Source organism: Nicrophorus vespilloides, unplaced genomic scaffold (genome assembly GCF_001412225.1).
Source record: "Nicrophorus vespilloides isolate i.1.1-1 unplaced genomic scaffold, Nicve_v1.0, whole genome shotgun sequence".
NCBI classification, from domain to species: Eukaryota; Metazoa; Arthropoda; class Insecta; order Coleoptera; family Silphidae; genus Nicrophorus; species Nicrophorus vespilloides.
Window position 1 is genome coordinate 68,479 of NW_017098308.1, and position 14,242 is coordinate 82,720.

Sequence of the window (14,242 nt, forward strand, 5' to 3'; positions counted from 1 at the left end):
CTTCCAAGTGCAACAATCATGACGCGAACATTAGTCATTCGACTTTCGAAATAACAGGAAAAGATCGTAAGAATTACAAGAACCGTGACGACGTCTCCATAAACGAAAAAGGAAACAATTACTATGGTGAGAGAATGATTACATTGAGTAAAGTTCGGGAATAGTAAATTCTGTATTCATTTATTTTGTAATTAACAATAGCATAAATTAATTATCCTATTGAAAATATAAGATCCTCGTGAGGCTGCTGACCACGGAACCTATTTGCTTCATCTTGTCGAAGTTGCGATTGGATGGAACGTTGCTCTGGAAATCGATGGCCATCCGACGATTAACGAAAGTCAAAATCGTCATCAGGTCATTAACGGCGGATCTCTGCAGCAACTCGGCGCAAAGGCACTGGATCATCCAAGACCCATTATTGGGACTCCTGAAGGAGTAGTGACCTGTAAAAAAGATACCAATTCTCATCAGCATGATTTAAAGGTATCCATATTTTTTTTTTATTTGCAGAAATAGGATTGTATATTTCCGCTTCCGATTTGCAAACCAAAAGTTGAAAAGATGTTACAAAAATAAATCAAGTACTCTCTGATAATATGTCATTTAGATCAGTGCTTCTCAACTGTGGAAGTGCAGCACATATGAAAGTGCCGTGACGTGAGAAAGGTTGGAAAACACTGATTTAGTATATTCTATCGAATGTGATAATTTCCTGAAACAATAAAGAGATTATGCTTTTCTAAGCTTGGAGCCTTTCTTTCTAAACTATTCAATTAGTAATAGTTAGATCTTCTACATCAGGGTTTGTCAACCTTATTGCTGCGCGACCCAAATTGTACTGCGTCCCAATTACTAACAGCAATTATGCACTCTCACTTTTTGAACTTATTGCCAATCTCTTTATATTTGTTTTAACAATTCGCATTTTGTTGATTCTGCCGAACCACATAATATATAGTTTTAGTCAAATTGACCGATCACAATAGGTAGATAAAACAATATTTGTGCTGAGTAAATAAGTACTCAGCTAATAAACACGTACCTTCAGTGGTTGAATACATGATGAGGAAATCGGCCATAGCTGGTAATTTGTAAGTTTTCTGAGCTGAATCCTTCATCACTGGTGCTGCAAAAACGGAAACGCCGGCGTCCAATTCTTCACCTCGGCAAGCCTATGAAAAAAATATAATAGAAAACAGGCCTTCGCAATATTAAGCTTTATTACTTGAATGAAGACCAATTTAGGTTTTCCAGCTAGGGAAGGACATTTATCCCCGGAAAAGGGTAACCACAATTCATCTGGGGTGTATTCAGAGTCCCTCGCGTGTATTACACCTTTATCACCGTGAGACATGACAACAATCATTAGGCAATCGGCATCCGAATGATCTTCTCCGGCCACTAAAATATAAACCGTAAAATGTAAACCCGCAACCGTCGATAGTAAAATCGGCCGTTCCAATCTTACCATTATGAATGGTGTCATATATTTGCCCGTAGGTAAAATCCTGACACACCGTGACTTCAAAGTTCAACTTGCTTAAAGTCTTCGTGATATTCTCGCAATCCCTATTTGTTCCTTCCCTTTTTTGTAAGGAGGAATCATTAAATTGGTAATGGTTGAAGATCAAAGCCTTTCCCCTTCGGGCGTGGGTCATATCGTAAAAATCGCTGTCCGCTGCAACTACTGTTGGAATTACCTGGCACGGAATTTTCGCCGTTGATGATCCTCTCGCATCCTTTTCATCCTCTTTATTTCTAAGGAAAGAAGAAATCGTATTCATTTTACTTCTTTTTTTAAGTAGCAATTATATCAATGTGAAATATATCATATTAATTAACATACTATCTCTATAACAATAATAGTTAAATAAGAAAATCTGCTATCAGTTTATTTACATTATAAAGTAAAATGCTTCCTATTTATTAAACTGATAACATTTTTGTGATATTGATATTTTGTTTATCAACAATTTGTCATCAACCTGAATGTCAAAATATATAGTAATTCTATTCTTCATCAAGGATAAACAGTAAAATACGACTAAACTATTTATTTCTCATTTTTGAGCTATCGACCGTAGTTTATCTGCCAGATGAAATTATTTAACACAATATGGACATTTATCTTACTTGCTAAAAAAAGGGAATTTCCAGCCAAACCCATCAACGTCAGTTTTCTCCATGCTTAACAAATATGAACCTATCTCTCGCGTTGCTATTGTTGAACTAAACTAATATTTCAGACCATTTGAATCGATCACCTTATCTAAGCCAAGATAGCATATTATTTTCATAATAAGTAATATCCAAAACAGATAACGCAATCTATAATTCTGATGTTTTCTTTTTTCTCTATATATTAATATGCAAAAGCTCTTCCTGCTTGATTTTTTATGCTAATTTTGTCTATATTTTATACCTCTAATAATGTAGAAATTTCGTGGAAAACAACATATTCGTTAATCGAAAATGACTTCATAATGTTCTAATAAATAGCACATTTTTTTGTCAAATAACATAAAATAAATTAGCGTTCCAAAAGTTTGCAGTAAAAACACAAAAAATATCAAGAAACAGCAGTATATCATTGTAAACCAATGATATCACATTAGATTAAATCAACACAAACAAGTCTCGTACAAGTTAAATATATATTTGTATAGGACAACATACGTAGTAAACAGTATTAATCAATAAAATATTGAAATGGAATAATCCCATATGAATTAACAAATCTATTCAATATATTATCTTTCGAAAGATATAAACAATATTAATCCGATAACCCACTCATGTAAAAAATTAAAATTTTAAATATCTACTATAATGAATTGAATAAGTTACAAAAAAATGTATTTATTTTTAAAGCATCTCTACGTATAGTTTGTGTTTGTATTTTTAAGCATATTTAAGGTTCTTTATTCTGATAATAGCATGTAATTTACTGAATTTCAAATCAATTTCAGTTTCAAAAATATTTCATTGAATTAAATCTTCTGCGTTTTCTTATCCTTAATCGTGACTCTTTGTTTAATTAATTAAATAAATACATTTTATAAGAACCGATGCTCAGCATGGCAATGCATAGATAGCCAATTTCGTTTCTTTTTTACTCGAAAATTGAAAGTGTAGATCCCAAAAAAATAAAGTTCTTCAATGGTACGTCAAAACTGCATTTAGGAATGAAATCTCTTTGATTTTGGATGACAGGACGATATGAAACAGCCAACTAGATATAGTTAAATTATATTATATTAATATTATATTATATCTGTTAAAATTTTAAGTTGATTTATAAATTGTCTGCGCAAAGTACTTACTCTAAGCAGTGAATTTAAATCAGAATGAATTTTACATATTCTAGATCGGCACACAAACTTTTCAGATGTTGTCCAATTATGTACAATCCATTAGACTTTGATATGCATCAAAAATGATTATAATTTATTTCAGTTCACTTAATATGTCATTACTAAAACTATTATCTGAATTTAATAAAATTGATTAAAAAAGAAATCGCTGTGGAGAGTATTTCATATTGACTTATAACCACCTTCTGACAGTAAAACTTATTAGTGTCTGCACCGGTAATATTCGACCAAATCTGAGTAATTATTTCTAGTTTTGCTTATTTTTGGTTCTGGAACATTATTTTCATTAGGATTCTTTGATGCCGAGAATAAAACTACATTTAATTATTAGTGGTTCGTAGTTTCGTTCAAGCATATTTGCAGGCAGGCGAGTAAGGGCGCTTTTAAGAATTCTGGGATACAACTATATTTCATTGTAGTATTAGAGCATGATACAAATATATAATAATAAAATTAACAATTCCGGGTCTCAATTAAACGTGCTACGAGTTAACCGTTTTAGTATTTACTTATTTTATAAACTAAACAATACAATTATCTCAGTAAATCTGCCGTTTAGTAAATAATTTTACAAAACATTCAAAAATTACAGATTATCTTTTAGATAATCTGATTAAAAATTTGTTTTTGTATATCAATACATAGATATAACTTTTTAACACGTATAATCGGCATTTTACTGTATATTCACGGACCACCGTGATAAATGTAATATGGTCAAGTCATATACGTATTTACACAGATGGTAATGTGATACATGGCCCCACGTCATCTGCCTAAAAGATGTGGAGGAAGTCTTATCTGACAACGGACGGATACCAAAGGTTTCCTCGAAATTCACAGCCGAGCTATAATCCATATACAGACTGCTAAATCTAATTTTGTCGAAAAGTGCGTTGGACGGAATTCATCCTCGCAGTATTCAGTTAAAATAAATTATATTATTCTCAAAATCAAAGATAAGTTAAATCTCTTGGAAAGCACTGGGTCGGAGGTTTTGTTGTGCTAGATACCGGGACATGCTGGAATCCTGGACAACAAAGAGGCGGATGCGTTGGCGAGTTATGGTCACATGGCCAATATCATGGCCCAACCTGTTCCGTTCTCGGATATTAATGATATTATTCATAGGGAGGAAATAGAAACACACTGACAACACTGATCAGATTGCGAACGGACCACGGCAGATCTGCAGCTCATCTTTTCAGGATGAATTTGGTGGATTCACCGCACTGTGAGTGTGGAATGATATCCACCGCAAATCATATCTTCTTCGGATATGAAGTAACCGTGTTCCGATAAAAGTTCTTATGAGGAGACTAATCATTCATAAATGTCACTCTCCGACCTCAATAGAAGTCCTGTTAAGAATAGAGGACATTAATAGATTAATTTTAAATTTTATTAAAAATTCTGGCTGTGTTATTTATTATAATGTATGTATTCTGTTTTACATTGCTTTTATCTATTTATTGTTACGTCTTATTAATTTTTTAATACATTTTACTTACCTATCCGAGACCCTTCACACTGTGATAAGAGTTGATAGGTCCTTGCTCGTGAAAAGTTTATATAAATGTTTAGTTTTATTTGGTTATATATGTCATATTTATGTATAAATTATTATGTTGACTTCGTTTAAGTACGTTTTTAATGATAAAAAAGTATTAATGTATTTTTATTTAACTTGTTTATATCCTTTATTCGTTTGTTTGTACTATACATTGGCGCATCATGACTTTGTGAGGCCCTAGCGCATGTTCTTCCTAGAAATTCGCACAATACATACATAGATATTTAACTTGATACAAAAATTTTACAATAAATACTATACTACATTTAATTTTATGTAATCATAATAATTATTATAAAATAATGACCAATTACTGTGATACCTACGCATAATTCAATGAATACAAAAGTTTTATATTTGGTACGATATTTAACAGCGCAACATGAATTTCTTATTTAAGACCGCATTTTTAATTAATATAAGAGTTGAAAAACTTTGCTCACATGAATATGTCCTCAAAAAATAAATTTGTGTTAGTCAGCGTTGTCGGCAATGCAAGGATATTCTTTCTTAACAGACATAATTTATTGCATGGGTTGCAACATAATTTTTAATCCAATCGTATTATTCCGTATAAATGTTATTGGCCAAGATCCACAATTAATTGCTTGTTTTCAATCGTACTATGGTTGGTCCTTTGATACATCTCTAAACATCCTTTTTGCAACTCTTTCTGTAAACGTTCTAGTTTTTTTTTAACCCCTGTAATTTGTTGGAGCACGTCAATATATTCTCATCCCGACCTTGCATTTATTTATTAAGTTCATTCAGATGCTCGAAAATATCAGCAATGTATGCAAGTTTAGCTATCCAGTAATCATCATCGAGGTGCTGGTATAATTCGGGCATATTTTGATCTAAAAGAAACTCAAGTTCATCGTAGCGAAGCTTAAACAATCTAGCCAACGAATTTCAGTATAAAATAAGGAAATCATCGATTACTCAGAAAAAATATTTATTTAGAAATATTGTCTTATTTCACAGCATCACACCTGTATCGGCTCAAGGCACACCAGGTCTACATACACCGTCAGTTGTGAGCCAAGTTACATACTTCCATAATAAATATATTTTTTTAATTATAAAGAGATTTATATCAATTTTCCATAATAATTATTAAAACAAAGTCTAAAAAAAATCATGAATAAACAATAATATGAGAGGGGGCTGACCCACCATACGAAATTACTGGAATTATATTTATTATATATTTTTGTTGCAGTTCACTTAATATGTGATTATACCTTATAAATTTTAATTTTTAAATCTTAATAATATACATTAAGATCTTGTCGTGAACCGCGCTACTCTAGCTGCACTATTTTTGTTATAATTATAGTTATAAACCAAACTTTATAACTTCTCTTAATAGGAGAAAAAAGAAATGAAATGGATTTTATATTAAACAATAGTTAAATTCAATAATCCGGTTACTCATGAATAACAAAGTAATTAAAATGTTAAATATCATGAAACAAATTGTCTATCATTAGACAATATTTAAAGAATGTAATTATTTCAATTTAAAAAATTAAAGTTAAGGACTTCAGAAAAAAAATTCTCACTCAAAAATTAAAATGTTCTTTTTACTTAATTTTAAATCACTCAAAATGAAAATAACCAGTGACCAATTGTAAAATATAAGAATAAATTGAAGTTTGAAATATCAAACTATAATATTCTAAACACATAGAAAGAAATGTACATACATTTTTGCAGAAAAAAAGAAGCAATATCACAGAATATATAAAATAAGGGAATATATTAGTGATAATAATTAACGAATAAAAGTTTTCTTGGAAGTTAATACCGACACATCCTGAGTAGCATCCATGATACTCGAGTGTGAACTGTTAATGGTCAAATTATTTTCCAGCAGCTTCTGTTGAACATTAATAGGTTTACTGATGAACTTCTTCTCGTGTCTGATAACCTCTGGCTTCGTGAATAAAAGCTTCTCGATCTTTCCTCCAAACTTGATTTCCTTTTCCTTCGTTAAACATTTCTTGCTGGCAGGCCTGTAGACTACGTCTGGCAAAGCGCAAAATTTTTGTTTGGTCGAAGGGCTTTTCGCGACAATCTTCTTTGGTAATTGGTCCATCATGCGAAGATTGACGTTCTTTTGAAGAGGAGTCGCACTGCTCTTGATATAAACAGCAACCGGACTGACTATTTCCCTGAAGTTCAACGCGTTCCGTTGATGCATCGGTGTCGGGCTTCTTCTCATAGGCCTCATGGGTTGTTTGAAATCTGGGGTCACCATCAGCTGCTCCATTTGTGGCTTCACAGTCTTCAGAATATTGTACTCATTTGGTGGCTTAAGTTTGGACTCATAGCTTACTTTTTTAGCACTGCTTTTTTCAACTGGTGAATTGAGTTTCTCACTGGGAGAGTCATAATCAAGTCCTTCATTTAACGCTCTATTAATTTCTTCAAGTGTATCATCAAAAACATATTCTGATCTGTCATTTTCTTTGTTTTCTTCATACATATTTTCATCATCACTCATTGATACATCTTCATTATTTACAATGTTGTAAACAGAGTTTTCAGCCTTATTTTCATCTCCAATACTATACACATCATTAGGAGTATTTCTCATGCATTTATATTCAAAACTAGCTTCAGAATCATTATGGCTATCTTCTAAAACAGCAGCTTTATTATTAATTTTGTGCAGATCCGTGTCTTCAATACATGATATATCTTCATATTGAGATTGAGTTCCTTGAAATCTTAATATTTCATTTTTTTCCTCAATCTTTTCTTCAATTGATATCTCAGCATTATCGAAATTCTCCTCAATTTCTGACATTATCCTTTTATTTGATTTACCTAATTCAAAATCTTGTTCATTATCATCAGATATATTTTGACATTCAGAAGTATCTGCAAATGTCTGTTCTATTTCATGAACTTCTAATGACTCATCATCAGATATTTCAATTACTTCAGACAATTTGATCTGTTGAAATGCTGAATCCACAAAATTCTCTTGTTTTGTGTTTAAATCATCTTCATAGTCACTATTATCAACACTTAATTTCTGGATAATATTCTCAATATTATTAGTGATCTCTTTATCTTCATCTTCATCAGATGATTCAATAGGTGCTAGTGTCATCTCAACGTTATCAATTAAATCAGTACATTGAACTCGGTTGCCCATCAATGTAACATTAGAGCCAACTTTAAAATTTTTCTTAGTGAGCATTATAGAATCAAGGGTGCTTTTCAATTTATCTATAATTGCTATACTTTGTGGCAACAGACTTTCAGTGGACAAATCAGTAGTGGCTGTGACAAATGTTACAGGTTCAGTGTCATCTAAAATCTTAGAAATTTCTTCACAAAATCTTGATGTATTTGGTGCTTCCACATCCTGACAAAATTGTGAAGTGTTTGCTGCATCAACTTTTTCTGGAAGCATAGTTTCATTTGGAGTATAATATGTAGATTTAATGGAAAGTTTCGACACATCTTCAATTATATCTTTTATATGATCAGGCTCTGGAGTTTGTACCATGCTTTCCTGTTTTAAAGGTGAATTATAACTAAAAAATATTTAAATTGACAATTATATTTAAATCAGTTATCAAATGATTTGAACTTACCCAATTGTTCTTCTGCGATTTATATGATCTCTATCAATCGGTCGTTTTAAGGACCTTTTTATTTCTCGTAACGTAGGTGGCCCCCAGCAAACATCATCATCGCTAGAATAATATTGCTCCATGTTAATACTGTATTCAATGTAAACACAACCACAAAGATTCAAAAAATATTTGTTTTAAGCGTTACTTGAGTAACGACCACTTGAAGCGACTGCAATGAAATTTAACGGCTTTTTTTGGAAGTTTAAATTGTTGGTTCTCTAGCGAATAAAACATGGAACTAAATACGTCAAGTGGGTTGCCTGCAATTTAGGAAATTGTTCAGTGTATAAATGGTTGTATTTTTGTGTTGTCTTGTTGACATAAGATTTTTTTTGTTTTCACGATAATTGAAGAAAAATTAAAGAATTTATTAAAGATGAGTGGAGATCAATCATTAATAGAGAAGAGAACGATTCATTCCGGTACTCAGGGTGCATCTTTTAAAAACGGCACGAAGGTTACTGAATAATTATGCTAAATTTGGGGTTATCTTATTATTGACCATCGTAGGTGAAATTCCATTTCCAAACGAGGAAAAATGATGAAAAGAAAACACTTATTGATGACTCTAAAACCATGGGCGCTGGAAAGCCCATGGAATTGGTTTTGGGAAAAAAGTTTAAGTTGGAAGTTTGGGAGGTCATCGTCCAGAAGCTGGCTTTAAGGGAAGTAGCTGCTTTTGTAGTTGACAAATCTGTATGGCCATTTAATAAATATATAATTAAATATAACTAAACAAGGTATATTTCAGTTGGTTTCTCAATATCCATTTGTTTCTAAAACATTAAGGGACTTGGATAAAAAGGAAGTAGGTCATATGTGTGCCATGACAATTCAAACAGAAGGTCTTGGTTTTGAAGATCTTAATGATCTAATGAAAAATCCATGTGATTTGGAATTTACATTAGGTAAATTTAAATTGGATAAGCTTTAATTATTATTTAAATTACTTTTATGTAGAGTTACTGGAAGTTTCCCAGCCAGGGGAATATGAAAAAGAGACTTGGCAGATGTCAGAAGGTGAAAGGATTGATATGGTGCCAATGTTGAAGGAAAAAGGAAACAATGAGTTTAAATTGAAGAACTACCAGGCAGCAGCAGAATATTATACCAAAGCAATTGCCATTTTAGAACAACTCATGACAATGTAATTAATTCTTTTTTTTACTACTAACTGAATCATATAGATCAGGGACGGCTAACACTGTTCGCGAATGGTTGAAAAACGGATTGTTATTTCAATAGATTAAGTAGAAAAGTAGATCGTAATAATCTATAAAGTTTTGATTTTCAATGAACAATTAAAATCAAAAGTGAAACTTTCATTAAGGAATTAATGAATCTAATTAGTACAGGAAGAATAGTAACTGTTGTTGTTAGAAGAATATTCTCCTAAATGGCCTTCTTTCAATAATATTTGTTTTTTTAGAGAGAAACCCAGAGACGTGGAATGGAACATTATAAACGAGAAGAAACTTCCAATTCTGCTAAATTACGCATTGTGCAAATTGTTCGAGGGAGACTTTTATACGGTGATCGAACATTGTACGACCGTATTAGAATCGGAACCAGGTCTATATTACAATTTTATGCGTAATAACTATTAATATAATAACACATTATTTCAGATAATGTAAAAGCGTTGTACAGAAGAGCCAAAGCTCATGTCGGTGCCTGGAATCCCGATTTAGCCAGACGGGACTTCAATAGGGTCATTGAACTGGATACCAAATTGATTTCGACTGTGAAAAAGGAATTGAACCTACTGGACGAAATGATCAAGACGAAGAATACGGAGGATAAAAATAAATTGAAAAGATTATTTTCTTAAAGTGGAGGTTTCTTCACGCATTATACAAGTGTACTGATTACCAATAATTTTTGTAATACCTATATTTGTTAAGAAGTTATCTTTCTGACGAATCTTAGATCAGGATATTCTTCAGTCTTGTGTTTTAATTTCTATTTTTATAATTTATGTTTGATGCGTATTAAGAGGTTTTGTTTTTACTTAGATAAACCAGATAGATGTTGCATTTAAATTATCTTGGCACTTCAAATATTTAAACTGTGGAGATAAGTTTTGTTCGTAAAACAATTATATCTAATCTCGGGGCATGAAAGAGAGCACGCCAGATTCGATGCTCGTTGCAGGTGGCGACGGTAGCGGCAAAATGATGTTGCGGTTTCTTGTAGTCTCAGTCCTCTCCTTTATGTTGGGTAATTAATTTGTTTCTATATGTAAATGCAGAATGCCTTATGTTTGTCTTCATTTTTTCAGTTGAATCAAAGTTTTCTTGGAAAATAATTGGCGGTGAGAATGCATATGAGGGTTTCTTCCCGTATCATGTTTCTGTAAAATTGAAAGGATCCCATTTGTGCGGCGGATCGATTGTTACCACGAAATGGATCATCACTTCTGCTTCTTGCGTACAGGACGTCGATATTTCCAGCCTCAGTGTAGTTGTCGGTTCAATTAAAGTGAACTCTGGCGGTTTTACTTACAAAGCTGAGAAGGCCATATATCACGAGTACTACGATCCTTATCTAAATGACTTTGATATTGCCGTCATTAAATTGAAAGAATCAATTGAATACGGTGACTTCGTACAACCCATAGGACTAACCGATCGTCCTGTATCTGGTGAAGAAGATAGTATTTTGGTGGGCTGGGGTTCCAAGTCTGAATACTTTTCGGAAGATCTGCAGTACATAATAGCTAAAACGATCAGCCGGGAAAAATGCGAGAACATGCACTCGTCTAGCTTAATTTCGGACTCTCATATTTGCACTTACACGCCATCGGGAGGCACTTGCCTTGGTGATACTGGCGGACCGTTGGTGGACATTTCCGAAGGTAAATTAATCGGGATTATCTCCTGGATGCGGCCTTGCGTAATTGGAACTCCTGATGTTTATACGAGCATCTACCATTTCCGTAGCTGGATTTTGCAACAAATCACTAAGTGATTCACATATATAATGTATATAATAATGTAATTGTACCTAAACTTAATATACAATATTAAAATCTTTATTTTAAAATATGAACAAAACTATATATTACTTATTTTCGACAAATTTATAATATTATTGAAAACATACATACGACCCAATTGAAAACAAATTTATTTTTTATCGATTCTTAAATTTTGAATATTGTAATGCATAATTGTCGCACAATCGTAAGTGGCTAACAACATAACATTTTTTTAATTAAACAATTTTACAACTTTGTTCGATTTCTATTTTTTTTAACAGTTTTTCGCCCTTGTATAAAGTTACAAAAAGTATAAAAAACATATCAGACAAGATATACAAAAATAGTTAAAAAAAGAAAGAAGAACATACAATAAAAAAAGAAAAATATATTCAACGTGGGTTTAAAGATAAACATATAGGAGGCTTCTGTTCTACTAATAACCTCCTCAATTGAACTTGTAGGCGACTCTGGATCAGAACGCTCGTGAATGTGTTAGTGTAGTGGTTATGAATGGTAATAGGTGGATGCAACCTATTATTCATATTCTTCTTATATTATTATAAAAATAAGTAGCAGGGCTTTTCCAAGAGGGAATCAGCTCTTGCATGCAATAAAAAATTATAAAAATAGTAAACAATAATCTTAAGTAATATCTGATATAATAACATTAATGCCAGATTAATTTGCTGCAAAAGGTTAGTGACCATAGGTTTTTTGTAATATTATGTAAGAATTTGTATAATTTTAAAATAACAGTTTGGAGATATTTGTTAATTTAATGTATTTTTTACAAATGTCTTTCCAATTCAAAAGTTTGGCAAATCCACATGTTTGAAAACTAATTTTTGATTCCAAATTCATCTGTAGTTCCATTAATTATTCTTGCAAGGAGCATAATCAAAATATAACTGATCAAACTTCAACAAAACTCACTTTTTCCTATTAATTTTGTTTACATATTATTAAATAATGAAAATATGTACTTTTTGATTCAATCAATTTTGTTGCCATAGACAATTTTCAAAATTCATGTAATAGAATTCAGAATTAAAGATTTCAAGGAAACGCTGCAAACAATTACCTTTTGGCAACGTATGCAGAAGTAAATGTTTATAAAATTCATCATTATTTTTGTATCATTGCTCAAAAATTTCATATAACATAATACTCTCAGCGAGCATGAACACACTAATATCACACCCATTTTGGAACGCATTACCATGTTGTTTACCTCCAGACCACTCCCGACCTTCCAGTCTCTGTTGCATTTTAAGAGTCGGAGGTTAGTCTTTCTCCTTACGAGCACAAATTGTCAACTAGTGTGTATTTTTTTATGATATTTTGTACATTATATTATTATTATTTCCCAGGCAAAAAGACCTATGGTCAATAGCCCTTTGCAGCAATTCAATTTAGTTTTATTTTTGTTATTGATTGTATTTGATATATGAATATTAAATATACCGCATTTTTCGGACTATAAGATGCACCTTTCTACATAGAAAATTGGACTCATATTTTGAGTGTGTCTTATGGTCCGAAAGTAACATTAAAATATGTTTTTCTATAAATCGTCTCTAAATCGCCTTATCGGCCGGTGCGTCTTATAGTCTGAAAAATTCGGTATGAATAAAACTATTATTTCAATTAATTATTTAAAAACATATCATTTTTCGTAGACTACAAGGAATCTATATTTTTCGTAAATATTTTTTGAATATCCACATTTAGCCAAATGATGGTTTATTGAGTTTTCACTCAGAGTTTCATATTCTGTTCTACTATGAAATATTAAGAAACGCTGGTATAAACAATATTTGAACCAATATGATATACATCCTGTAATTTGTACAATTTTCCTCATTTTAGGTAAATTATATGTTACAAATATATTTGTGTTTTGAAAAAAATATGCATTGAATTTACATAATTACCTACACATTCGCACTGAAACAATGAATAAGACATACTTATAAGATTTGATTTATAAATATGTATTTTCATTAAATAAATATTGTTATGGCATTTTTTTTATTTAAACTGCTACATTAATTAAATTCTATTAAAAATCATTAAGATAAATCTACTATTTGTTTTGTCATTTGTTTACAATAATACGTATTGAATTCTTGTTACACTTGAAACACATGATATTAATAGATTTGCAACTGTATTCTCAATAGTATCTAATCTTTTAAATTTTTACTAGTTTTTCACTCTCATTCAATTTTCGGTATATAAAGCTGTAGCATGTTGTGGATGGATCAACAAATACCATGATCAAGTTCGTGATTTTAGTTGCCACTCTGGGCTGTGCCTTTGGTAAGAAGACTTATTTTCATTTCTTATTTTATTATATAATGAGATATAACATAATAAACAGCCGCCTCCGCCGATTTGGATTGGAGAATTGTCGGTGGTGAGAAAGCTGAAGATGGTGCTTTCCCATACCAGATCTCCTTGAGAAGTTATGGAAGCCACTCTTGCGGTGGATCCATCATCAACGAAAACTGGATTTTGACCGCTGCTCACTGCGTACAAGGTGCCTCCGCTTCCTCCATGTCTGTTGTCGTTGGATCTAATAAATTGAGCGCCGGTGGTGAATCTTACAAAGTTTCAAAGGCCATCTACCACGAGAACTACGATCAATTCC

At 31.9% G+C, this 14,242-nt stretch overlaps 5 protein-coding genes across 5 annotated transcripts in view; 3 read left to right on the forward strand and 2 right to left on the reverse strand.

Annotated features, from left to right (window-relative positions):
- Positions 1–164: 164 nt before the first annotated feature.
- Positions 165–2,242, reverse strand: LOC108562135 (caspase-1-like). The gene is made up of 5 exons (XM_017920347.1): positions 2,137–2,242; positions 1,472–1,761; positions 1,229–1,404; positions 1,046–1,175; positions 165–446 (listed from the first exon to the last, which is right to left on the reverse strand). The coding sequence occupies exons 1-5, from the start codon at positions 2,187–2,189 to the stop codon at positions 217–219; spliced, it is 879 nt and encodes a 292-aa protein (XP_017775836.1). The 5' UTR covers positions 2,190–2,242; the 3' UTR covers positions 165–216.
- Positions 2,243–6,576: 4,334 nt separating this feature from the next.
- Positions 6,577–8,781, reverse strand: LOC108562132. The gene is made up of 2 exons (XM_017920339.1): positions 8,565–8,781; positions 6,577–8,504 (listed from the first exon to the last, which is right to left on the reverse strand). The coding sequence occupies exons 1-2, from the start codon at positions 8,684–8,686 to the stop codon at positions 6,728–6,730; spliced, it is 1,899 nt and encodes a 632-aa protein (XP_017775828.1). The 5' UTR covers positions 8,687–8,781; the 3' UTR covers positions 6,577–6,727.
- Positions 8,782–8,889: 108 nt separating this feature from the next.
- LOC108562134 (AH receptor-interacting protein) lies at positions 8,890–10,460 on the forward strand. Its single transcript, XM_017920346.1, has 6 exons — positions 8,890–9,063; positions 9,117–9,302; positions 9,358–9,514; positions 9,567–9,753; positions 10,036–10,178; positions 10,235–10,460. The coding sequence occupies exons 1-6, from the start codon at positions 8,983–8,985 to the stop codon at positions 10,435–10,437; spliced, it is 957 nt and encodes a 318-aa protein (XP_017775835.1). The 5' UTR covers positions 8,890–8,982; the 3' UTR covers positions 10,438–10,460.
- Positions 10,461–10,702: 242 nt separating this feature from the next.
- Positions 10,703–11,632, forward strand: LOC108562136 (chymotrypsin-1-like). The gene is made up of 2 exons (XM_017920348.1): positions 10,703–10,826; positions 10,888–11,632. The coding sequence occupies exons 1-2, from the start codon at positions 10,724–10,726 to the stop codon at positions 11,574–11,576; spliced, it is 792 nt and encodes a 263-aa protein (XP_017775837.1). The 5' UTR covers positions 10,703–10,723; the 3' UTR covers positions 11,577–11,632.
- A 2,202-nt stretch (positions 11,633–13,834) lies between these two features.
- LOC108562127 (chymotrypsin-1-like) overlaps positions 13,835–14,242 on the forward strand; it is an 836-nt gene continuing 428 nt past the window's right edge. Inside the window, exons 1-2 of the mRNA XM_017920335.1 lie at positions 13,835–13,911; positions 13,973–14,229. Of these exons, the coding sequence (XP_017775824.1) occupies positions 13,866–13,911; positions 13,973–14,229 (303 nt within the window). The 5' untranslated portion in view covers positions 13,835–13,865. The remainder of the gene's footprint in view (positions 13,912–13,972; positions 14,230–14,242) is intronic.

Coding starts and splice junctions, on each gene's coding strand:
- LOC108562132 (XM_017920339.1), bottom strand. CDS start 8,686: ATGGAGCAATATTATTCTAGCGATGATGATGTTTGCTGGGGGCCACCT. Junction 8,505..8,564: donor AATCGCAGAAGAACAATTGG/GTAAGTTCAAAT, acceptor AATATTTTTTAG/TTATAATTCACCTTTAAAAC.
- LOC108562135 (XM_017920347.1), bottom strand. CDS start 2,189: ATGGAGAAAACTGACGTTGATGGGTTTGGCTGGAAATTCCCTTTTTTT. Junction 1,762..2,136: donor AAATTCCCTTTTTTTAGCAA/GTAAGATAAATG, acceptor TTCTTTCCTTAG/AAATAAAGAGGATGAAAAGG. Junction 447..1,045: donor CATGTATTCAACCACTGAAG/GTACGTGTTTAT, acceptor TCTTTTTTACAG/GTCACTACTCCTTCAGGAGT.
- LOC108562134 (XM_017920346.1), top strand. CDS start 8,983: ATGAGTGGAGATCAATCATTAATAGAGAAGAGAACGATTCATTCCGGT. Junction 9,303..9,357: donor CTTTTGTAGTTGACAAATCT/GTATGGCCATTT, acceptor GGTATATTTCAG/TTGGTTTCTCAATATCCATT. Junction 10,179..10,234: donor CGTATTAGAATCGGAACCAG/GTCTATATTACA, acceptor ACATTATTTCAG/ATAATGTAAAAGCGTTGTAC.
- LOC108562136 (XM_017920348.1), top strand. CDS start 10,724: ATGAAAGAGAGCACGCCAGATTCGATGCTCGTTGCAGGTGGCGACGGT. Junction 10,827..10,887: donor AGTCCTCTCCTTTATGTTGG/GTAATTAATTTG, acceptor TCATTTTTTCAG/TTGAATCAAAGTTTTCTTGG.